Source organism: Lissotriton helveticus, chromosome 5_1 (assembly GCF_964261635.1).
Source record: "Lissotriton helveticus chromosome 5_1, aLisHel1.1, whole genome shotgun sequence".
NCBI classification, from domain to species: Eukaryota; Metazoa; Chordata; class Amphibia; order Caudata; family Salamandridae; genus Lissotriton; species Lissotriton helveticus.
Window position 1 is genome coordinate 1,407,436,395 of NC_136065.1, and position 26,716 is coordinate 1,407,463,110.

General features: G+C 46.2%; 1 protein-coding gene across 3 annotated transcripts in view; it reads right to left on the minus strand.

Annotated features, from left to right (window-relative positions):
- The window catches only part of TRIM33 (tripartite motif containing 33), a 505,710-nt gene that overhangs the window by 310,500 nt on the left and 168,494 nt on the right, over nt 1-26,716 (minus strand). For all 3 annotated transcript variants that reach the window (XM_078644393.1, XM_078644394.1, XM_078644392.1), the window contains exon 6: nt 13,645-13,759. In XM_078644393.1, coding sequence (XP_078500519.1) covers nt 13,645-13,759 — 115 coding nt within the window. The remainder of the gene's footprint in view (nt 1-13,644; nt 13,760-26,716) is intronic.

Genomic DNA, 26,716 nt, shown 5'->3' on the forward strand with positions numbered 1-26,716 from the left:
CCATCCCTGATCTGTCTGGACCCCTCCTTGTTCGGACCATTTCTTGATTTCTTCAGGAGTAGCATGTAACTGTATGTCTATGACATCTTGTGTAGGGTCCTTAACTGTCATACATGTAGTCTGTTCTGGAATGAATGTCTGTGTCTTGTTAACTGGAATGTCTGGAGTCTGAGCTGTAAGCTTGGCTGTTCGATCTGCTAGAAATAATATCAGTAACTTTCGTATGTGCCTTGCACTTCATGATAGCGATAGCTGTCGGTAAATGTATTGCATCTAACAGAGCTTGAATGAGGAGACCATGCTGAATCTTGGTTCCATGAGAAGTCATGAAACCTCTCTCCTGCCAGAGCACTCCGAAGTCGTGTACAACTCCGAATGCGTAACGTGAATCTGTGTATATATTTACTTTCAGGTTCTTGGCACGTATGCAGGCTTGGGTCAGAGCGACTAGCTCTGCTGCTTGAGCAGACAGGGTGTCAATACGGTGTGTTTCAATAACTTCAGTTTCAGTAGTCACTGCATACGCGGCTACTAGTTCTCCTGTACTAGTTCTCATACATGAACCGTCCACATAAAGTGTCAGGTCGGGATTAGGTAATGCAATGTCTGTCAGGTCTTGTCTTGGCTTAGTCATAGTGTTAACTACTTCCACGCAGTCATGTGTGGCAGGATTTGAAGTAACTGACGGTAACAGAGTAGCGGGATTTAAAACGGTGCAGCGTCTGATTTCTATGTGTGGCTGGAACAGTGTCAGTTCATAACCTGTTAAACGTGCAATGGTCAAGTGCTGAGTCTGTGTTCGGTTTAAAAGAACTTCCACGGAATGTGGAACTTGTACTGTCAGGGAGTGTCCTAATACTATGGAATCACTTTGTCTGATAGCTAGAGCTGTAGCTGCAACTGACTTGAGGCACGCAGGCAGAGCCTGGGCTACTGGATCTAATGTGCTCGAAAAATAAGCACAAGGCTTGTATTGTCCTGCTTGATCTTGTGTGAGAACAGATAATGCAGTACTATCACGTTCTGTGACAAAAAGTGTAAAAGGCTTACTGTAGTTCGGTGTAGCTAGAACAGGTGCTTGACATAAGGCTTTCTTTAATTCATTAAAAACAAGAGTATGTTCCTGGGTCCAAGGGAGGACAGTCGATACGGCTGTCTCCTGTGTCGTTAACTGTATCAGTGGCTTGGCTAGAAATGCATACTGAGGAATCCATTGTCTGCAGTAAGAAGTGAGGCCAATAAAAGCTCGTACCTCCTTCTGTGTCTTGGGCTGTGGAAGACTCGCTATTAACTGGATACGGTCTGGTGTCAACTGCCTACCCCACTTGGACAGTAAGTGGCCTAAGTAGATCACTTGCTGGACACAGAATTGTAATTTGGAAGGGGACACCTTGTGCCCCTGCTCGGCCAGAAAATACAGAACTGTAAGTGACGCTCGCAGTCACGTTCAGAACGGGCTGTGATCAGTAGATCATCGACATACTGGAGCAGGGCAGTGTCAGTTGGCATGTGAATGTTGTCTAGTTGTCTTTTAAGTGCTTGACTGTAAATACTAGGACTTTCTGTGAAACCTTGAGGAGCTCGTGTGAATTTATAGCTCCTTCCATTTAAACAAAAACCAAAAAGGTACTGGCTGTCTGGATGAATGGGGACACTGAAAAATGCATTCTTGAGGTCGATTACAGTGAAAAATGTAGCTTCAGAATCAATGGCTGTCAATAGGGATGAAATATCTGGGACTACTGGATACTGGGGTATGATACATTTATTAAGCTCTCGAAGGTCAATCACTAATCGATATACTGGAGGTGCATTTGGATCAGTACGTTTCATGACTGGAATGATAGGAGAATTGCATACATTGGAGTCAGTTTCTACAACCACTCCTTGAGCAATGAGCTCGTCAATAATTTTGGATAAGGCTGCTACAGCCTCAGGTGGCAATCTGTACTGTCTGATTCGTGGCAAGACTATACCTTGCTTGAGGGTCACACGATGGGGTGTGATTTGCATAAAACCTACATCAGTTGGACCTTGTGCCCATAAATGCTGCGGTACATTGGATAATCTTGGATCAAAATCGCGTAATACATAGTGACCTTTAAAGTCACGCAAAAACAATCGTATTCCTTCTGGAGAGCAGCAAATTACTGCACCTAATTCTTTCAATGTTTTAATGCCCAACACATTTTCTGGACATGACTTCGTAAGTAACAAATCAGTAGTTCGGGACAATGGACCAACTTCTAGAGTAACTGGCTTTGAAATCTCGTTTACAATAGGCTTTCCTGAAAATCCAAGGGAAACATTTCTGGAGCCTGAGAGCGGAGCCCCTGGAACCTCGTCATGACTGATAGTAGTCCTACTTGCCCCTGTATCAATCAAAAACTTTCTGTCTTTCCCCAATACTTGACTGTGTACATAGGGACCCTCTTGATCTACAGGTATCTCGATGAGAGGCAAGCCTACCTCCCTCTCTAGGCTGTTTCATGAATACGGTTGATACTCTGGATACTCTGTCTGGGCATACTGGTACATCTGCTGTGTAACATGCTGTGTTGCAGCGATAGGCTGCGGTGCTGGAGCTGTCTGTTGTGCATTCTGTGGTGGCTGAGAAGTCTGTGAAACTTGCTCTTGTCTAGGCGGACGTGGTCTTTCTTTAGTCTTACCAGTTGCTATATTGTGTTTCAGAACTGCACACTCGTTTATAAAATGACCTGGCTGTTTACAATAATTGCATGTCCCTTTAACGGGAGCTGCAGGATGACTGGCTTGACTCGGACCCCTCTTCTGACTGTCTTGTGGAACAGATTGTGCAACTAGTACCTTCATTTTCGTGTCTTTCATACGTCTTCTTTCATGTTCTTGTTCTTCCCTGATTCTATTCTGGTGATACTGGAGCATCTGTAACATCTGTGACGGGGTACTAGCTTGCCAGGTACTTTCAAAACTCGATTTTTAACTTGTGGGCTTGAATTCTCGACTAGTTTAGTAACAAAAAGATGAGGGTATGACTCGCTACCTGTCTTTAAACCACTGTTGATAATGAAACATTTCTCAAATCTAGAATAAAAATCACTAGTATCTTCATCCTGTTTCTGTTTGCATGCTGAGATTGCATCCCAATCTTCCTTTTTCGTGGCTAGTAATCTTGGCAAAACTTGAATCAATAACTCTGGCAATTCTTTACATTTGTCCCCAAGACCGGTACCTGGTACTCGTATTTTATCTTCAGCTTCTAGAGCTGTCCAATCAATCTTTTTCTCTCCCACCTCCCATTCTTTTTCCTTGAGTTTTTCATATACCCCTGCGGGCAACAGGACCTTTAACATTTTAATAATATCAGGATACGTGTATTCTCCCATACGGAGCATGTCTTTTAATTCTCGATGGAACCCTGCTGGATCTTTGTCGTGACAGGGAATTAATTTCTTCATCTCTAAGAGTTCCATCTTTGTGATAGGGGTGTAAACAAATACTCGTTGCATTTCACCATCCGGTGTCCTAACTGGATGTACTTCTCGTAGCGGATGCTGTCTATCTATGTAAAATGGTTTACTTTCTGGAGGTGAGACATGAACAAAATGCGGATTCAGGAACGTTCTATATTTGTGGCGCTGTTCTAGAATGACGCTAATTAAATCGGTACCTAGACCTTTCCATCTATATTGGAGTAACTCGTTCAGAACATCATGTAACGGACCTGGATCAGAATGTTGTCCCTCATACAGTGTAATGAGGTGCTGGATCATATACATACCCACCAGTCGCTGCTCGGCTGGGGGCAGTTTCAGAAACATTTGTGCCACTATTTCATCTGGAAAAGTGGTAGAATCAGTAGTCCATCGAACTGCTGATCGGGCTAGTTCTTGTTCATGCATGGTACTAAGTTCACTATAACCGATTCGTGATTTCAGAATGTGATCGGTAGCTTGAAATATTTGCTCAAGGGAACCTTGTTCTGGTGCTGGAAGATGAAAAACTTTGTGTTCTAGACGTGAATGTCGGTCGGGAAGTCTAGTTTTACCTACATACGCTATTCTGGTAGGATTCTCGTCGTCTACCTCTTCAGTAGAAGAGTCGTTTTCCTTCTCGCTTACTTGTGCTGCTTTGCGTTTTTCGTGTAACCTTATTATTTCCTTACGAATTTTCTTGTACATACTTTCTATACTACTGAGTGTCTTGTGTCTACCCTCGGCTATATTATCACTCCACCTTGTCAGGACTTTCATTTCGGTCGGATCTTTAGTCGGACAATCTTGTTCCCTTATTAAACAATTGATTAAAAACTTTAATTGCATGAGCTGGGTCTCAGCTTTCCTTAGAGACATGATTTCACCAATACTTTCTGAATCTTCTCCTGTACGGATGAAACGATATATTCTGTCTAGATCTTATTTCATATTCGGTAGGGTGTCCAAATACTCGGTCACCCGTCTTACACGCAATGAATATATAACCATATTATCATCGCCTGGGACCGGATCATAACGGCATTCGGTAAGAGCTCGTCTGATATCTGCAACGGACTGATATTTGGGCGTACGCTGTAACGCACGTTCATGTAACTCGACTAACGTTACACGTTTGTGTGGCGGCGGGGTACCAGGAGGACCTCCCCCCGCGGCCCCTAAACTGGAATCGTCGACTGATACTCTTCGTGCTGGCAGAGTGACTGATGTAGCGGGAACTTGTACTATGGCCTGGACCGGGGGTACCGTAACAGGTGCTGTAACAGGTGCCCCGGTGGCTGGAAGAACAGGAACTACATTATTTACAGGAGCTGGCGGAACAGGATTTGCATATTCTGGGACTGTGTCGTCCAAGTAGGACGAGAGAAAAATATCAGCTGCGGTCGGTTTGTGACGTAGCTTAATCGGAACTAATGGCGGTGGAAAATTACATGGTGCTTCCGGGGTTGCTTTTGGCAAGCCCTCGGCAAGAAGAGGATACATACCCTTAATAAGGGCATTCCTCTGTCTGACTGTTCGGCTTTAACTCGTTCACCTACTTCGATCAATTCCCTTTCTTGGGCTCTTTCTGAGGATTCTCTACTTAATTCTGACTTTCTGATTTCTTTCTCTGTTCTTTTATGAGATTCTTTGCGCCATAACTCGATGGCATCTTTCTGGGACTGTCTAGATTTCTTTTTCCATAATGCTTCTTCTACTCGCATGATGCACTCGGCATCCCACGTACCTGATACGGGCCATCTATACTTTTCCTCTAATTCCTTGGTGTACTCCACCCATAAATCTAGATATAATATGGCACTTATGCCATGCTTGTGATACATGAAATGACCTGGACTGTCCCTAGGCGGGACAGGAACTGCTTCTTCGAGCAGACCTTTTCTAGTTTTTAACTGACGTAACTTAGAGAACAGAGGCATGACTAGACTGGAGTCTAGAAACAATACAATACACAATGAACACAATAATTAAAAACAAATCATTCATACCACGACATTGAAAACACATGGAACAACATTTAAAAATAACGGTTAGGACAGAATACTACCTGGAATACTGAAAACAGAATACATGAATTTCTCGAGAACAGAACTTTACTAGAGCAGAAACTAGAATAACTGGATGCACTGCTAAAACAGTACGAAACTTACCGGTCCCATAAAGAGACACGTCAGGACCCGCATCCACCTAAGTGGACACTTCGTGTTGGATCTGTGTACCCAAACCCACGGACCAGAGACAAATCAATTGACCCTGTCTAGATACTACCCCAGCAACGGTACTCACCGGGCAGCAAGAACGGACGGCCTCGGACTGGACTGGACTGCTACGACGACGGACGGACGAACTTCGGACTTCAGTTACAGGTGGGCCTCCGGATACCTCGGACATTGGACTCTCGGCTTGGGCTCTGGTCGGGACTCGCCGCGTTCCTCCACCGCCTCGTCTGGACGCTGGACCGCAACCTCCGTCTCCTCCGTGGGCCTGAGGGATACTTGAAGCAGAAATATCTGCACGTGCACGGTATGGTTCCGTCACGGCTGCAGAGGATCAGGGGGCCTGCGTGGCTTCTCCGGCGCGTGGGGAAAGGGCAAGTCCCTATTCGGGCGCCATTATGTGGTAAATAAATAATTAGTGTAGGGAAGAATATAGGTGAAAGGTTGCATTGTTACCTGCGCCTATATTAGGGTACCTAAATTGAATACAACACCCACTCCTCTTCTGACTGGACGACATATGTAAATTATTATCGTACTACTAGCCTAACTGGATATTGGTACAAAGTTTTATAGAATTTTGTTTTTTGCTAAAATGTTTAAAACTTCTTAAAAAAATTATTTTAAAAACAAAAAAAATGCTGAAAATATAATCCAAGCCATAGCTCTAAAGTGCCAGTAGTTCTAGTCCAAACCACTATAAGCATTAGAAAGTCATGTATACCCAATAAATGAAAGGAATGTCAATTTTGTTTTTGAGTTCCAAATTAGAGCTCGTTTAAAAAAGGGCGAAATTCTTCCAGCACACGACGATCCTAATGAGTCAATTGTTTGTGTCCTGGCTGATAGACGCAACATTTTTGTAGCACCTCGCAGAGTACGTCAATTGAGCACAGATGATGTTCCATACTATCCACAGAAGGTGCTGGGGCAGCTTTTGTGCGGTCCAAAGCCTGGGTGTCAGAGGAGGAACCAATGTCCTTACCCACAGGTGCTATTACTACCTGTGGTGGCTCAAGGAATTTCGCCATCAACAGCGGAATACCCTGTGGACACTGCAGAACATGGGCCTTTATCGGGTCCAGTAAAGCATTCACGTCCAGTTGCGCACATTGTGGGAGTGTCAAACAAAGGTCTAACACGCATTCTTCTCCGCAAAACAGGCATCAGAGGACAGGTAAGATGCAGTCCATGAAGACTGGTCGAAATGACAAGAACCAAGATGCACTTACTTCTTTTAGGAGAGGCATGCCTAGATGTTGTACCATGCGGTCACGGTATTTACGCTCCAGAAGTGCTTTTTCTATCTCCTTGGTTACTGGGACGTCCATCACGTAGAAGATGGAAAATAATCAGGATACCTGCTACTAGAAACAGGATGAGCTTAAGTCCTCCAAAGATGCTTCCGAATACGGAGTGTATGAAGTTTGGTATAACTCCAAGTGCCGTCTGAAAGGTGCCCAGTAGTCCAGAACCTTAGGTTTTAAATAGGTGGACTATGCCGGTCGTATCAGACATGTTAAAGATACAATTTACCATTTATGCGAAATGAAAAGGGCATTTTGTATGAATAAGCGCCTGTATCTCTGCCGAAGACCTTGCGAGCTAGAGATCAAAAGTCTATTGATTAGTGGTTAAGAGCACTGACTTCTGTAGAAGCATGGCTTACATTCTGCTACGAGTATCAAACCGTATTAAAGACATTCGTGAAGGCCATAACTGTGCCTCTCTGACTGTATGTGTCAGTGGAAACCATACTTGCATACAGCATGTAACCCTGGAGCTCCCAGTTACCAGATATGTGATTCCCGGGAGCATTCCGCAGCAGCCTTGACTAATCAGCATCAAGTAACTCCCATTTGAAAGCAGCCTGAATACTGGTGTAATCACTGCAGCTGGGGCTTCCCTCAAATGGCAGGACAAGTTTGCTACAGAACCATTACAAGTCCGTGCAGCATTATATCCTGGCATATGGATGATCCACTTAAAAGTGTTCTCACAGTTTGTACCGCTTAGAAGCACTTCTCGATCCCCACTCCGGCATTAAAATCAGTATTGATTTGGTAATTCCCAGGATTCCTTAATGTATTCCTTACCCATCTCTTCATATCTGCCTGCCGGTTTTTCTTCAAGGCAATACTGAAACTGAAATGTAGTGACCGGAAGATTTATATGGCCATGGATTAGCCATTCCGTGGACGGTAATCCTGCCACCATAAAAGCTAATCTATCCAGTTTTTCAATACGCAGCATTGTACATTTTGCTCCCCTTTGTGCTATTTCTATCTGTTTATCTGTTCGCATGTATTTAGAGAACAGAGACGTGCTGTTGGTATAACGTCGAAGCACACAGCCTGCACGCAAAGATTGCAGCATCCAGCTTAACATAATAGAACGTAATTGAGATTGCCCATGTTGTAATATGGGCAAATCTTGTTCTAGTATGTCTATCATAGAAGATACAATGTTGCCTAAGGAATATATCCTGGAGGTCAATGTAGTTAATCCACTGTCTATCCCTGCTAGAGATTTTTCTAGATTTAAACGGTCTATTTCACATAATCTCTCTGCAGCCTCTTGTTGGGATATTTTCCATATTTCATTGTAGACAGCATAAATGAAAAATTCTGACGTGGCTTCCTGGGACCTGGTAAAACATGCCTGAGATCCACATCCTGTAACAGTAAGGTTAAATGTTGTTTCACCTTTGCGAGTGTTGAGGTTTTTAGCCAATCAAGGCACAACTTCCAAACACTGTAGGATGCCACTACCCCTGGATGTTCTCTCTGTACGCAACAAGGATCTGGCCTATGGCTACTAAAACCTTTGGTTTTACCCATGAATCCCGCCTGACAACTATTTGTGTCTGTGGGCCAAATCAACCATTTCTTCCAATCGGGGTCTGATCTGTTGTATTATATAATGTCATCTATTGCAATCTCTTTCTGTGCGGTTATGTTAGCCTCGGTGTGTGATAGAGTTGGCCTCCGAGGATTGTTTAAGGCTTTGTTCTTGGCTAGTTCAAGGTAAGACGTCTTTTGCACTGTCGTTTAAAAACATGATCTGCTAAGGGATGAGGCATGCTCTAAATAAAGCTTCTATTCCCAATATTCCCAGGCCACACTCAGTCAAAGCACATCAGCAATTCAGCAAAAAGTGGGGGCATACCATGCAAGAAAGATCGCCCTTTCTCACATTTTTGTGGAACTGTTTTTGTTGTGGGTCCACAGTCCCTGAATGGTATGATTTTACAGATGAGCTCCCCAGCCGGAGAGCGATGAGTCTGCTGTTAGCACTATCTGTGAAACGGGCTTGAGGAAAAAACGCCCTTTGGAAAGGTTTTATGTCTTCCACCACTGCAGAGCACGGTGGGTGCGGCTGTCTACCAACTCCAGATCGGTCAGCTGGCCTTGATCTTGGTTCCACTGATGTGCTAAGCATTCCTGTAGAGGACGCATCTGGAGTCTTGCACAAGGGACTATTAGAATACAAGAGGCCATCATTCCGATTAACTGCATGAACACTCGAGCTGGTAATGAGTGTAGAGGTTGAAATTGTGGTATTAGAGCCTGTATGTTGCGTATCCTAACTGGGTTGGGGTATGATATGGCTTTGCAAGGGTCTATTGTAGCTCCTAGAGAAATTTGTGTGTTGGACGTTTGAAGGAGGGATTAGAGGAGGTTTACCGTGAATCCCAAGCGGAGAAGCAACTGAATTGTTTTGTGGGAGTGTTGAACACAGCTTTGTCGTGATTTGGCTTTTATGAACCAATTGTCCAGATAAGGAGACACGTGAATGTGTTGTCTTCTTAAGTGAGCTGCAACTACTGCAAGACACCTGGTGAAAACTCTGGGTGCTGTGGTTACCCCGAACGGGAGGACTTTGAACTGGTAGTGTTTACCGTCCACCACGAATCGGAGATATTTTTTGTGAGCGGGGTGAATGGGAATGTGGAAGTAGGCATCCTTTAAACCCAAAGTAGAATTAAAGTCGCCTTGCTGAATCAATGGGAGCACCTGTTGGAGGGTGACCATGTGGAAATAATCTGATTGAATGTAGAGATTTAGCTGTCTGAGGTCCAATATTGGTCTGAGAGAGCCGTCCTTTTTTGGAATTAGAAAATAGAGTGAGTAAACCCCTGTGCGCTGATGAGTCAAGGGGACTGGTGCTTTTGCTTGTTTTAGGAGGGTGGAATGTTCTGAGGACATCGCACGATGTTTGGGAGGATTGTTTGGTGGAGTGGAGGTGAGTACCAGGCAATAACCATATTGGATTATTTGTCTGTTGTGATGGAATTCCAGACAGGTAGGAACTGTGAAAGACGTCCCCCGACAAAGAGTGGAATGATCAGGGGGTAGTAGAGGGAAGTCACTATTTTTTGGCAGGGAAGTGCGGTGGAGTTAGCTCTGCCTCTTCCTCTATTGTTATTTCCTCTGTATCCTCCCCGAAAATATCCTCTGAAACAGGACGATTGATTGGGACTTTCAGACGAGGCGGAGGTGTTTTCTGACGCAGTTGTCTTTGAACCACCCCTATAAAAGGAGCGACGAAAGGAGCCCCTATTAGAAGGTAGTTTTAAGGCCCCCATGGACTTATCAATCTCGGTGTCTTTTAAAAAAAATTCTAATGAAGAATCGACTGTGGGGCCAAAAAGATGCTCCCGGCCAAATTGCTGATTAAGTAGTGCTGATTGTACTTTCTTGCTTGAATCCTGGGATTCGAAGGAAAGTGTCGGCGTAGCAAAACGCTGGTGTTAATGGCACCCAAGGCTGTATCAGCTGCATCGAGGGTGCATTTGATAGAAGTGTTTGTAATGAGCTTACCCTCTTGAATGAGGTTGTGAGCTTCAGCCTTGTATAGGTCTGGTAAGTGCTGCATTAGTTTTTCTAGCTCGTCATAGTGAGCTCTATCATAACGAGCCATGAGAGCTTGTGCAATGGCAAAACACCAATGATTTGCAGCTTGTGATGCGATTCTCTTGCCTGATGCCTCTAAGTTTCGACTCCTTCTCAGGAGGAAGGGTGTCACATGTAGTTTGCAAATTTGCTCTTTTTCTTGCATTTGAAACGACAAGATAATCTAAAGGTACCTGACCCCTGATGTAAATTGGGTCTGTCGGAGCAACTTTATATTTTTTGTCTACCCTTTGCGTAAGTATTTTAGCTCTAACAGGGCCTTTGAATACCTCGCTGGTGTGTTTTATCATACCTTTGAGCATGGGCAAGGAATTAGTGGTTTTTTGGGAGGGAGCGAAAGTTTCCACTAAGAAATCTTCCTCTAAGGGATCAGTATGTAGTTCCACCCCATGGTACTGAGCAGCTCTATTAATAAGATGTGCGAAGCCAATATTGTCATCAGGTGGTGATGGTCTGGAGAGATATAGATCGGGTCATTAGTATGATCTGGTCCTTGCCATAATCATCCTAGGGGTCAGAGACCCGTGGAATGTTGTCCTCATTATCATCCCTATCCCCATCCCAATCCCAATCATTAACATCGTGTGGCACAGGTGAGAAATGTGGTGGTGGTGAGTTTGCTGGTGAAATGAGTTAAAAGTTGGAGGAGAGGGGTGTATGTAAGGGGGACAGGGGTCAGTACCCATGTCTTTTTTCTTATAAGGTAGTCTTCAGGGAGATGCAGCTTCCATTTTTTAGAAAGTGTTGCTCGAAGTTTTCCAGTTTCAGGGTGAATATGCAATTGTTTCGGTTTTGGATCCAAAGATTCTTGTGAGGAAGTTCTTTGGATGGAGTCTATTTATCCTTTTGTTTATATGCAGAATGTTTAAGAGGGCTTCCGTGCTTTTTTGCCCTTCGGTGTGGGATGTTTCGGCTCCGAAGGCTTGACTTTTCCCCGTTTCAGATCCGAAGGTTTTTCTTTAGTTGGTTTCAGCTCCGAAGCTTTATCTTTAACTGGGTTCGGCTCTGATGCTTTCGATTTCGCCGGTGTTGGTTCCAAAACATTTTTTGTTTAGGCGGTATGGGCTCCGAAGCCTTGGCTTTATGTGATTCATTCGGTGCAAAAGATGTTGTCAGTGCCAACAGCGCAGCGGCACGCTTAGCCTCAGGTTTCGGTGCCAAAGGTGTGGGTTATGCACCTTCATGGGGGTCGGCTCGACCCAGAGCTGGAAGACTTGTTCTTATGTTTCATAGCCGGGCCCGGAGGCAGGGTGTCTAAAATTGTATCACGGTGTCGACCTGAGCTCGAAGGCGAAGGTGTAACCGAAGTCTTTGGTGTTTTTGTGGGCAGTTGGGGTTCCGTACTCACTGCTCGTTGAGCCGGAGTAACGTATGAGTCCTCCTCCACGTCTGCGGCGTCGGCTTCAGACACAGAGATGTGTTCTTCAGCGCAGGGTTGGAATTCAGACACTTCTCCGAAGATATCTGGCACCGGACTAGTACAGCGTCTCATCTTGTGACGTCGAGCCGGACGGTCACAAATTGTTTTCTTCGATAGGAATGATCGACAGGCCTCGCAGTTAATTTATTTATTATTATTAAATATTTGTAAAGCTCCTAGCTACCCTCAAGCATCCCGCGCGGTCAGTGACAAGAAGAGTGGGAAGGCAGGCTGATTATGGCAGATTTTGGAAGAGCCAAAACTTCCAACTGTTTACAAAAGGTAAGATGGCGTGGGGTGGAGCGCAACTCGAATGGAAGGGCGTTCCAGAGCTTGGCCGCGTTATAGGAGAACGTGCGGCCCCCGGATCGCAATCTCTTAATTTTTGGGACCACTGTCAAAAACTGTTCTGCAGACCGAAGACATCTCGTTGGGTGGTAAAAGAGTGTATTATCTTGGGACCGGTTCCCCATAGCGTTTTATGGGCTATGCACTAAGCTTTTAAAGTGATTCGCTCTGTTATAGGCAGCCAGTGATTTTTTTTTTAACACAGGCTGCACTGACTGACGGCGAGGCATAGGCAAGAGCAACCTAGCTGCATAATTTTGCACCACCTCTATTTTCTTTACAGCGGCCTTCGTGGTGCCCAGGTAGAGGGAATGCCCATAGTCCAGCCGTGAGTGTACCAATTCCTGTATTGTGATTATTCGTGCTGGGACTGTGAGCAATGAGAGGATTTTCCGTAGCACTCTATTCCAAATGCCCTCGCGCACTATCACCGTAAGGAGGAGTCACCTATCTTGTGACTACAAACATTTCTTCGAAGAGAAACAAAGTGCAAACATCCAAGCCCAACACTGATGGCGATCTATGCTAACGCATATGATCTACAGCTCATATGCCTCGAACATACAGTTTTAAAAAATATATATATTTCAGTCATGTTAATCAAAACAACAAAAATTAACATTTATGTTTACCTTGATTATTTGGCTACCAGCAAGAGTACATGTGCAAAAAATGAACTGTCTATCTTTAAATATATAAACATTTGTAGAACTACAAATGTATGTCCAATTGTGGCAATAACCAGTTTGAAATCTCAGTATATACACTTTGCACAGATGGCATATGGAATTGACAGATGGCTAAGATTAGAAACAGCAATTCTAGCATTAGTTGCCAAGTTTTACAGGCGTCAGACAATGGCAAGTGAATATCAATACCACTGCCGTAAATCGATTACCCTTTTTCTAGAGGGGCCACTAATCAGCGTTTGCTAATGCTTGGATTTTAATAGGAATTAACACAAAATGAGTAATGAGGGAATTAAAACTTGTCAAGTGTCACTAAATGAATTCTTGAGACGGTTTACAGCAAGAATGATTTCCTACTATTTTGGTGCCAGCAGATTTAAAGACTAGCACTAAAATGAATCAATTGACACTGGCAATCAGGAATTTACCAACAATATTATACATAGTTTTTTTTAAATTCCAGAACTCACTACAGTATGACATCAGCAGGGCCAACAAACTGTTTGTTAATGTAAACTACTTTCTAATACTAATGTCTTGGTTAGCTGTACAAACAAGAAAAAAATGCACTAGTTACTGTACCTCTAACTGTTGCAAAAGTGATTTCCCTTTTTTATTTATTTCATTGATGAGGGTGAAAATGGCCACTTTAATTTCCTGTTCTACTCGTTTGTTTGTCTCATTTACTTCTTTTATCCTGCAAAGGAGAAATTTGGTATAGGTCAAGCACTAACGATACTGGATTACCCAACATATAATAAAATTAATGTTTTGATTCAATTAGGAACAAAGTATATTTCGATGTTTTACTTGTTATCCATACATCAACCATTGCAAATTACACCGGTCTTTAACACCCTTGGAATTACCAGCTTACTATTCTCATTCAGCATAAGCCTGTTCTAACAAGCACTCAATGTGCATGTCCAGTGCGAGGTTTGTGTCATCTACCATCCTTATTTAGAATGCTATGCTTCAAATAACATCTTATTCATATATATATATATATATATATATTCCCCCCCCAAAGTGAAATCCCACATCTGAAATGAAGCAGGCACTGAGGAAAGCCGGTTGGCTGAAACACGTCTGCCCAGCGCTTCAAGGACAGACCAACACTGCATTATATGCCTGGAATTTCTATTAAATTTCACCTCTCACCGAGCAGGTGTCGGACCCGTTCTGTGGAGTGGGACTGGAGTAAAAATATATATCTCTCTCTCTATAAGGAAGAAAAGAGAGAAGAGAAATGGGCTAGTTCCAGCAGGTACAAGTAACAGAAACCTATTGAGCGACACAGAAATCCACTGGAATGCTTTGCTTTCCTGCAGCCAAGGCTCCATGCCATGTCCATCATTTATTTGCATAGCAAAGGATGAAAATTGCACGAAGGCTGTATGCGTCGGCTTCACAGTGGCGACTTGATAGCAGCCAGACGAGAAAGCTGGACTGCTGACCTTAAAAAAATGGCGACAGGGGATGTCATCACACAAGCGCGGAAAAATGGCGCTCAAGCGGGACGCCTTCAAGTCTAGAATACGACTAACCAAACACCACACCGCGGGGCACCAGCACGGGTCAACCTCAATATAGAGGAGGCAGAGTGAGCGGGGATGAAAATACTGCGGGAAGGTCAGAGCGCAAAGCTATAGGTAGAATGCTAACAGAAGCAGTACTCTGAGCCAGCCTTTAACCCAGGCAAGCTCTGAGCCTACCAACAGGAGCGAGTTAGGAACATTAAAAAGTTGTGCACCCTGCAACATACAGCAGTGCACAGATTAAAAGGAAGAGCAAGTTAAAGAGCTGTGTGCCCCGCAACACACAGCAGTGCACTGCTCAGCATAAAGCAATGCATCTCAGCTTAAATGTAGGATATAAACGAGATGACCACTGACAAAGCACGGACCACAGTACAGGTGTCAACTCTGAAGTCCACTGGTAGGTAGAATTCATTTCCTTCAATCTCCTATCAATGTCACTCACCAACACAGGAATAAACAAGCATTTACAATGCAACGGTTTCGCCTTAGGAAAAGTTAGAGCTATTGGCATTGTAAATGACAAAATTTGTATTTATGTGTTGGTTTTGAAAACAGATAAATAAATGGCATTGTCATTTACATTGCCAATAGCTTAATCTCTCGCAAATGTGAGACCTATTGTACCCTACGGACGAGCTCAGCAGACAGCAATTACTACCACACACACACACACACACACAGAGCCCCACACACACACACCCAGAGCCAGCCACACACGCACAGAGCCCCACACACACACACACACACACACACACAGAGCCCCACACACACACACACACACAGAGCCCCACACACACACACACACACAGAGCCCCACACACACACACACACACAGAGCCCCACACACACACAGAGCCCCACACACACACACACACACAGAGCCCCACACACACACACACACACACAGAGCCCCACACACACACACACAGCCCCAGAGCCCCACACACACACACACAGCCCCAGAGCCCCACACACACACACAGCCCCACAGCCCCACACACACAGCCCCACAGCCCCACACACACACACAGCCCCACAGCCCCACACACACACACAGCCACAGAGCCCCCCACACACAGAGCCCCCCACACACAGAGCCCCCCACACACAGAGCCCCCCACACACAGAGCCCCACACACACAGAGCCCCACACACACAGAGCCCCACACACACAGAGCCCCACACACACAGAGCCCCACACACACAGAGCCCCACACACAGAGCCCCACACACAGAGCCCCACACACACACACACACACAGAGCCCCACACACACACACACACACACAGCCCCACAGCCCCACACACACACACAGCCCCACAGCCCCACACACACACACAGCCCCACAGCCCCACACACACACACAGCCCCACAGCCCCACACACACACACAGCCCCACAGCCCCACACACACACAGAGCCCCACACACACACACAGCCCCACAGCCCCACACAGAGCCCCACACACACACACAGAGCCCCACACACACACACAGAGCCCCACACACACACACAGAGCCCCACACACACACACAGAGCCCCACACACACACACAGAGCCCCACACACACACACAGAGCCCCACACACACACACAGAGCCCCACACACACACACAGAGCCCCACACACACACACAGAGCCCCACACACACACACAGAGCCCCACACACACACACAGAGCCCCACACACACACACAGAGCCCCACACACACACACAGAGCCCCACACACACACACAGAGCCCCACACACACACACAGAGCCCCACACACACACACAGAGCCCCACACACACACACAGAGCCCCACACACACACACAGAGCCCCACACACACACACAGAGCCCCCCACACACACACAGAGCCCCACACACACACACAGAGCCCCCCACACACACACAGAGCCCCACACACACACACAGAGCCCCCCACACACACACAGAGCCCCACACACACACAGAGCCCCACACACACAGAGCCACACACACAGAGCCCCACACACACACACACAGAGCCCCACACACACACACACAGAGCCCCACACACACAGAGCCCCCCACACACAGAGCCCCCCACACACAGAGCCCCCCACACACAGAGCCCCCCACACACAGAGCCCCCCACACACAGAGCCCCCCACACACAGAGCCCCCCACACACAGAGCCCCCCACACACAGAGCCCCCCCACACACAGAGCCCCCCCACACACAGAGCCCCCCCACACACAGAGCCCCCCACACACACAGAGCCCCCCCCACACACAGAGCCCCCCCCACACACAGAGCCCCCCCCACACACAGAGCCCCACACACACAGAGCCCCACACACACAGAGCCCCCCACACACAGAGCCCCACACACACAGAGCCCCACACACACAGCCCCCCACACACACAGCCCCCCACACACACAGCCCCCCACACACACAGCCCCCCACACACACAGCCCCCCACACACACAGCCCCCCACACACACAGCCCCCCACACACACAGCCCCCCACACACACAGCCCCCCACACACACAGCCCCCCACACACACAGCCCCCCACACACACAGCCCCCCACACACACAGCCCCCCACACACACAGCCCCCCACACACACAGCCCCCCACACACACAGCCCCCCACACACACAGCCCCCCACACACACAGAGCCCCCCACACACACAGAGCCCCCCACACACACAGAGCCCCCCACACACACAGAGCCCCCCACACACACAGAGCCCCCCACACACACAGAGCCCCCCACACACACAGAGCCCCCCACACACACAGAGCCCCCCACACACAGAGCCCCCCACACACAGAGCCCCCCACACACAGAGCCCCCCACACACAGAGCCCCCCACACACAGAGCCCCCCACACACAGAGCCCCCCACACACAGAGCCCCCCACACACAGAGCCCCCCACACACAGAGCCCCCCACACACAGAGCCCCCCACACACAGAGCCCCCCACACACAGAGCCCCCCACACACAGAGCCCCCCACACACAGAGCCCCCCACACACAGAGCCCCCCACACACAGAGCCCCCCACACACAGAGCCCCCCACACACAGAGCCCCCCACACACAGAGCCCCCCACACACAGAGCCCCCCACACACAGAGCCCCCCACACACAGAGCCCCCCACACACAGAGCCCCCCACACACAGAGCCCCCCACACACAGAGCCCCCCACACACAGAGCCCCCCACACACAGAGCCCCCCACACACAGAGCCCCCCACACACAGAGCCCCCCACACACACAGAGCCCCCCACACACACAGAGCCCCCCACACACACAGAGCCCCCCACACACACAGAGCCCCCCACACACACAGAGCCCCCCACATACACAGAGCCCCCCACATACAGAGCCCCCCACATACAGAGCCACACACACAGAGCCACACACACACCCAGAGCCACACACACACCCAGAGCCCCCCCACACACACCCAGAGCCACACACACACACACAAACACACACACACCCAGAGCCACACACACACCCAGAGCCACACACACACCCAGAGCCACACACCCAGAGCCCTACACACACACAAACACCCAGAGCCACACACACACAGAGCCACACACACACCCAGAGCCACACACACACACACACCCAGAGCCACACACACACACCCAGAGCCACACACACACACCCAGAGCCACACACACACACAAACACACCCAGAGCCCCACACACACACAAACACCCAGAGCCACACACACACACAAACACCCAGAGCCACACACACAAACACCCAGAGCCACACACACAAACACCCAGAGCCACACACACACACAAACACCCAGAGCCACACACACACAAACACCCAGAGCCACACACACACACAAACACCCAGAGCCACACACACACACAAACACCCAGAGCCACACACACACACAAACACCCAGAGCCACACACACACACACAAACACCCAGAGCCACACACACAAACACCCAGAGCCACACACACACACACACACAAACACCCAGAGCCACACACACACACACCCAGAGCCACACACCCAGAGCCACACACACACACCCAAAGCCACACACACACACACACACACACACACACACACACACACACACACCCAGAGCCACACACACACACAAACACACCCAGAGCCACACACACACAAACACACCCAGAGCCACACACACCCCCCCAGAGTATAATATATATAATAATAATATTTATACTTTGGGGTAGTTTAAGGACAGCGGAGATCAGAATTTTCCATGCATTAGTTTGATTAATTAGGTTAGTGTATTTCCATAGGAATTACATGGCATATGATGTTACAAACCTTTTTAAAGTTGCATTTTGTGGTATAGCGTTTTATTGCACGGATACAAACACAGTCGGCAAAAATCTAAGGAAAAGTCTGTTTAAGTAAAAAGGAGCAACAGTGAAGGGATCTGGCCAGAACGCAAGGCATGTGCAGCATTAAGTGGGGGCGGGTCGGCCGCCAACAAGGTTTTAACTCCAAGCCTGGAAATCGGAAAGGGGAGGGGCGTCCAGCATCGCTAAGCTTTTCGGCAACCCTGTCCACACCATGGCAAATATGCCTGGGTCTTTCATGTACCGCCTGACTGATGGAGGTAACTCGCGCCAAAAGCAAAAAACTCCAAAGACAATATTTTTATATTCACCTCGACAAATAAACGTCATAAGAACTAAGGCCCCAGGCGCTGCCGCTCACGGCGATTGTGCTAAGTGCATCATCGATGCCACATTTTAAAAGGTCGAAACAAGCAATGGCGGGAGCGTGCCTAGAGGGGAACTTAGAGGTCCAGTTCGCGCCGGCCCTTCACGGTACACCGAAGGTCAGGGTAGAGAGCATTCTGAAGCCAGTTAGATGTTGCACGCGAGGTATATTACAACTCTCTGCCCTCAAACTACATACACACCACAAAGTGCCTTACTTCCTGCATGCGCCAAGCTTAAAGCAGTACACAACCACCACGCTTAGCAAGAGAATGGCAACACGGGGCTACACCCACACACACCCAAGTGTTGGTCCTCGAATCCATACCGGAGAAGATGCATTTCTGTCAAACAGTTTTTTCCTAGTTTGTTAAAACAACGGCCTAAGCCACCAGAAATGTCACGATCTTTGGAATTTTATGGGTGGCTTAGAAGACATAACCCAAAAAAAGTTCAAGTCAGCATAGATCAGTGACCCCCTTGACCTACTTTCTGGGTATTAAACGCATCGAGCCCTTAGCAATTTAGAGAACTCCGGAGTTTTGGATTAAAATTTGGTCAACACAAGAGCTAGTAGTGTATAGAGAATCACTCATTGAACTCCTAGCTCTTGACACCCAAGTTTCTTTCCCTTGGCTGATTCATATTAGATCATGGCTTTCAGACCTAGGATTGAAAAGATACTGGGTGAACCCATGCCTGCTGACTTCCGATTCAAAACACGAAATTAAACTCCCATTTTGGCAGTTTGTTGAGAATATGATAATTTCAACCAGCTCTCATGGTAGACTAACTGTACAATTTCTTCAATTCAAAACAACACCCCAGTTTGAGACGTTTTTAGACGAGATTGAACCGTTATTGGCAAAGTGCTTTTATCTAAAATTTAGATATAGTATATTACAATTAAACAGTTTTGTTGCCAAATGGTCAATGTCAAAGCACAAGGAGGGGGAGTCTGTGTACCTTATGCAGAATGGGGGTTGATGAAGACATTGCACATGTTTTGTTCTTCTGCCCGGCTTACATACCAGCCAGAAGGAAATGGATAAAACCAATAGCTAGGTGCCTCAGTGTTAGGAGAATAAACGACATGATGAGAATATTAAAAACCGATAACTCGTGTCTAATAATTTTTGCCCTCAGCCGATTCCTACTGGCTGTTAACTTTACAAGGGAAAAGGGAGGAAAAAATAATAATTTTTCAGTTGGTTGCCAACCCAATGCTCCCAATTGGTGGCAAATCTGCTGAATCTGGCAGGAACAACCTTGATTAAAACTACAGAGGTATATTTTAGCTAAGAACAATCGTTACTGAAATAGCTTTTCTTCTGTGTAAAACTTGAAGTATTTTTTCTCTTTTTACCTGTTCTGTAATGTATTGGCTCATATATTTTTAGTACTGATTCAATGATTTTAAGAATTGACAGCTCTTTCCCAATATATGCACTTTACAGAATTTTTCTTTGGAATTTTAAATGTTCCCCGTCTTTCAATTATTCTAGATATAAATTCACCCAAGTCAATGGTCGAGTTTAATGGTAGAGTATAAGATACTGCTCCATCAAGCATGTATTGTATATGCACTTTTTAGGAACCGGATATTAATATATAACAAGCAGTATTTTACTATGATCACATGGCACATGCACTTTAGAAGCGGGTTACCCCCAGATTGTTAAGACCAAATGATGGAACTTAACTAGACTTAAAATGAATTGTAAAGAACCATATGTATATAGCCTTGATTAAGTGAATATTGGAGGATTTTTTTTTTCTATTTTCATTCTGTATGTATTGCATTTTATTGTTCTTTTACTTTTATGGCCTTATAGGCCGAAATAAAGTATTTTGATGAATAAACAAGTACGCAAGTCAATGTTGCATGAATTTCAAGCTTTATTGTGACTGGAGTGTCAACGGCATAATTATAGCGGGTGAAATTAAAGAAGAATATGTATGGTACAGTACTCCACAGAATTAGTGGAAGTTGTAACACTTGTTCTCTCCTACCTCTGCATCAACCCCTGTACTGCTCACCCCCTCCCCACCCCTCTATAATGCTTTACGAAGCCAACTGCATTGTGTGCTGTAATCATCATTCATAGGAGGGAACCTTTGTTTTGGCTAAAACCAAATCACATCCTGCAGGTGAGTGAATATTGGTCAGAGCAACAGTTCAACAATGGCTGACTTTTGGAAGCATGTCCAAGGCACACACCTCTTACAGAACATACGCTGCCTGCTCATCTCTTGCATCATGTGCTTTTCATTGGAAAGTAGAAATAACCAAGTAAAAGCCACAGCCTAGGGACAAATTCACCTGAAGAGGCATGTGCTGAAAAGAAAAGAAAATGCACTCTGCTGCGATTCATTAGTCCTAAAGCCTAGGGTTAACCTGGAATTTGAATGGACAGCTAACCTAGACCAACAGCCTTGAGGGCTGGATAAAAGCCAGCAACTCCAGCATATCCAGTGTTCACCTTCTGAGTCCAGCAAATCTGCACACCCGTGTAGATGAAGGCAAGCGCTGGAGACCGAATCCTTGGCTGTCTAAGAGAACAAATATTTCTCCAAGAGAATAAACTCTGCTGAAAGACCTAGTAGAGAATCTCTCTGGTGTAGAACGAACCTCCCATGTCCAACCAGAGACAGGGATTTGCGCTGACACCTTTCCAGGAGACCTAGTAGAGAATCTCTCTGGTGTAGAGAATCTCTCTGGTATAGAGAGAAGAGAGAACCTCCCATGTCCAGCCAGTGACAGGGTTCTGTGCTAACACCTTGACATGAGGTCACAGAAACTTAGCCTGCTGAGACTGGAAGCCCGTGAACTCCTGCTCCTCACAATAAGGGTTCTCCTTCAAGGGCATGCCCGAAGCTGCATGCTTTGCCCTGTGAATTCAGTGACAACCACCTCTCTCGCACCCAGTTTTTGCATAGTGAATTCAAGAGCATAGGAATCAGGATGTGCAGATTAGCAGCAATAGAGTCACTAAACCCAAGGAACATGATGCTCAATATTCGGTTGGTACAGTTTACACATATATTCAAGACTCTTGTGAAATCCAAAAAGGACATTTAGGGTTCAAAGTGCCAGTAGGAGGTAATAGGGGAGAGGCAAGAGCAAAAGGTTTCATCCCCCCCCCATTCCGACCAGGGTTTTGGCCACCACAAACCTAATAGCATACTCCCCTGTGTAGACGTGCCACATTTTTCGGCAAATGGATGGTTGCAAGTGATATCTCAAGCCCCTATAGTGCCACGCAGAGGTTAGGTCTAGAAGGTGGTGTCAAGAGTAAAGAGGTTTTAATTCCCTACCCTACTTAGCAGCATTGGCCACTGCACATCAACAGCACACCTTTTAGCGCAGCTGTGCTGCACACTTACGCCTATGATGGGCTGCTAGGGGCATGGCAATCTCCTACGTCCGCCGCATACTAAGGCCTTGGTGGGCTACTAGGGGCATGCTAATCCTCTACCCCGCCTTGTTGAGGTTGTTGTACTGAGTGATGAGTGAACCCTAAGGGAATTATAATTTCGACTGTTAAGTCTTGCCCGGTGCCCTGTCCCTTTGGTCTGTGGGGGCCCCTTTCTCTGCATTTGATGTACAAATGCACCTGACACTTTGTGTATAGTGGTCACCTTGCTTAGAATAAGCCATGGATGGGCGTTTACGGTGGGAGTGCCAAGATCAGATCGACAATGCCCCACAGCTTGATTATTATCTTGGAGGCTACATGGCCGGAGGACTACAGCCAAGTGTCAATTACCTATGCATGCCTCCTCTAGCCTTTTCTTTAGGGAGAATGTGTTTATCATAAAATGTCCCGTTGGCTTTTATATACTGATTATTTTATTACTGGAAATGTAGTGTTTTTATATTGCCTTTTTAATCTTGTAAACATGTTAGATACGCACTTTGTACCCGTTTATGGTTTTAATTAACTAATAAACTATATTAACCAATCAGTGCTGGTGTGAGCCTATGCTACACCCGGTATTGCTGCTGACGAATTAGCAACCGATTATCGTGTGAAGACACTTCTTCTGAAATAACTGATCGTGAAAGACCTGTCATCTAGCACCCTGCATTTGCCTTTCTTCTACGGCAAGTGACCATGAGAGCCAGTGAGTCCATATCCTCCATAATCTGCAATTCAACTGAAGGCGATGCTGCGTGGCCTGTGTGTATATACCTTGTATCTGCTGCCCTTTCGTCTGAGAAAGTAATGGTTAACAGCCAACAAGGGGATCATTTACAAAAAGGTTTTCACTGAATACACGTATTTTTGTGACTCAAAAAAGAGGCCATTCCAATTCAATCATGCATTGTAACTCAACGAAGTGAAATAGAAGAACGGACTGGAACGTATCCAGAAAAAAACAGGCACACAGGTACATATGAATGTACTTGAAATAAATTATTTTATGATACAAGTCAGAATTAAGAACACATGGGGTACATATTTGCAAAACGTCATGCTAAAATCATGCCTGGCAGACAACTTATGTGAAAAATGTGAACCATGAATCTATGTATGACAAATTGACTCTTTCCTAAGGTAATATTTGTATCTGTATGTTAATGCTGTCCAAACTTGTATTTATTGTTCATTAATGGAAATCCTTTATTACGGTGAGCCTTCTAAGGAAATGTTGTAACCTCAGACTGCACTAACAATGGGTCCAGAATAAAAATGTGTACACATGGTGTATTTACAAAACATAACTGCAGACAATGCGCCCTTCCCTGATCCATAATGTGTTACTGTAAACTGCCAGCCAAAGGCTTTGTGCGGCAGGGAATCCGCCTACTTGTCCCAAGGACACAATAAACATGAACTTTTATTGGCCTTGTTCTCAAACAATATGTGCTGGGAACCGGGCTTTAGAAATTAAACGCCTCAGTGGCATGCCAAAAACCATACAAAACTTTAAAACAGCAAACTAAAAAAATTATTGAATTATCAGAGGAAATTACTGCTTTTGGGTATTTTTCATCTATCTTCGAAGTGTAGAGATGCGAAGTCTCAGGTATTTTATGTGATGCATTTAGACAATTGTAGTTATATAGTGGAAAGAAAATTGTAGTTCTCGATTCTTTCCTTATATTATTTCAAATATAACCTTAAAAATGCTGCTAACTGAAAGGAAAATAATGAGGACTGGGTGAAGGTGCCACAAATGACAAGACATACACTTCCCTGTGCATCCATAATGCAGAGGCTGTGATAGCCCTAATGCACTACACTCAGAGTGCGCCACTTATGCTCACATGGGGTCCATTACCCTCCATCTGCGCTGATAGGGGGCCGAGGGTAAAGTCTGTTGCACAGCACCCTGTTTTGCGTCAATGTACAGCACTGTGTCGTGAGCTGCAAACCGGTATCTATCACTGCTGCTGTGTGCGCCTGGGAGCCGCAGGCTTGTGAGAACAGTGTAACCTCTGCCCAGGGTTTGGGTGTGCTTGCGTACACGTACGATGTGTCTCAGTGCAAGCACTATACAAAAGTCAAAACGATTGGCATCGTCAGTCTGTAGTATCAGACCAGTCAGCATCTTGGCCACATGCGGCCGTTTGCTACATGGCCTCCGTTGTGGGAAGCAGCAGACAGTGGTGCTGCAGCTATACCAGTGGCCAGACAGGGAAGGCCACCAGGTGAGGCAACGGGTCTTACAATATTGTAATCTACAGGCAGAAGTATGATCTCAAGCCCTTAACACATGCTTCTGTACAGCACGTGCATCACATGGGATGCAGAGTCCGCCACGAAGGGCAATGTCTCTTAGCCTTGTATCATGCCCTTTGTAACATAGCTCGCCAAGAAGTAGCTCTTTGAAGACTGGCTTCGCAGCACTATAAACTGCGACCTTCCAGAGGGCGCGCGCACACTTCAGCCTCATCATTCATCCATCACTGTGACCTTCACACAGAATGACCTAGCAGGTACACTAACCAGAGCAGATATATTTGAACCGCACCAATAAATGTGCAGGTACATACACATATGCAGCAGGTGCATTAACCCCGAGTGCCCTTACTGTCTTGAAATGACTCCCACTTTACCGGCTCAATTCACGGACTTGGGAGCCCAGCTCTATTGCCATGAAGCTGAATAGATACGGCACATGCTCATCGCCCGGGCTACGCCACCATCGTTCCTACTGGCCACGTTCAGTGGGGCACCCCGCCCACACCTTCGCATGCCAGGAAAGAATACCAACGGAATGCTTGGAGTTGTGGTCTTGGAAGAAACGGGAACGTGGTTGAATGGCATACATTTCTGGTTAAATCCTTACACAATAGATCAGTGGGGTAATGCACTGATCGGTGGCCAGTACTGGTAAATCACAAACTGAACAGGTTAATTTGTGGGTTAGTGCACTTGTTGCAGGCATCTGTGTGCACATGGCAAGTCGCAATCCCAGCAAGTTATATGGGGAGGGAGGGGGAGGGGTGTCATTCAACCGCGAATGAGAGTGAAGGGGGAGGGCAGAAGGGGCGGTTATGTGTTTGCGTGTGGCGGTTCAACTTCGGTAAATTGTGTATGAAGCCCAGAAAAGGGAAGCTCAGTTTTCCACAGAAGGGAAACCAATGATTTCCCAAAACGACGTCTCTTTTCCTCGTTTCCTTCTCTCGTAAACTACACTGTGTATAGATGAAGGTTGAGTGACTACTTGTAAAGCAAAATAAAACAAGAGGTAGCACGAGGAGCCGAACTAACGCACGGCACACGGCGGGGGGTGGGCGGGCAGCACAACCTTCCTTCAGCGGCGGTCGGGGGAAATGGCAAAACAAAAGCGCCGGCAAAAAAAAAAAGAAGTAAACGGCCACCTCCGAATGACGATGAAAAGGGACTTAAAAAAGAGGCAGAAACGCCCACGGATCGCATCAAGGCGGGGAAAATAGTAATTGACACACATCTTCCAATGGCTAGCCTCCATTTACGAAGCTAGCCAATGGAAGAGAGAGGCGTGTTAAAGCACCACTGTTGAAGTCATGACATTTCGGCTCCGCCCCCACTGCTTACGCAGTGCGACGGTAGCCTCAACCTAAAAACAGAGTGCTTTACTTTACATGATTTTTATTTTCTGTAGATGCAACATTTGTCAAAGAAATAGCAAGACTACAGATCACATGGCAGATGAGGGCTTTGAGAAGAGGAAAAAAAGGACAAGGAGCATATTAACTTTAAACTAGTGACAAGCAAGTAAAGACTAACGCAAACAATTCTTCATAATCCAATGTTAAAATGTGAAAAGGGCAAATGGCAACCAGTGTTCCTAGGACCATTGCTCAGCAAAGCATAAGAATGAAAGTGTAACTGATAATATACTGAAATGCATCTTAGGAAAGTGGCAATTTTAAGTTCAGTAAAGGTGCTGCATTGCTAGCCCTAT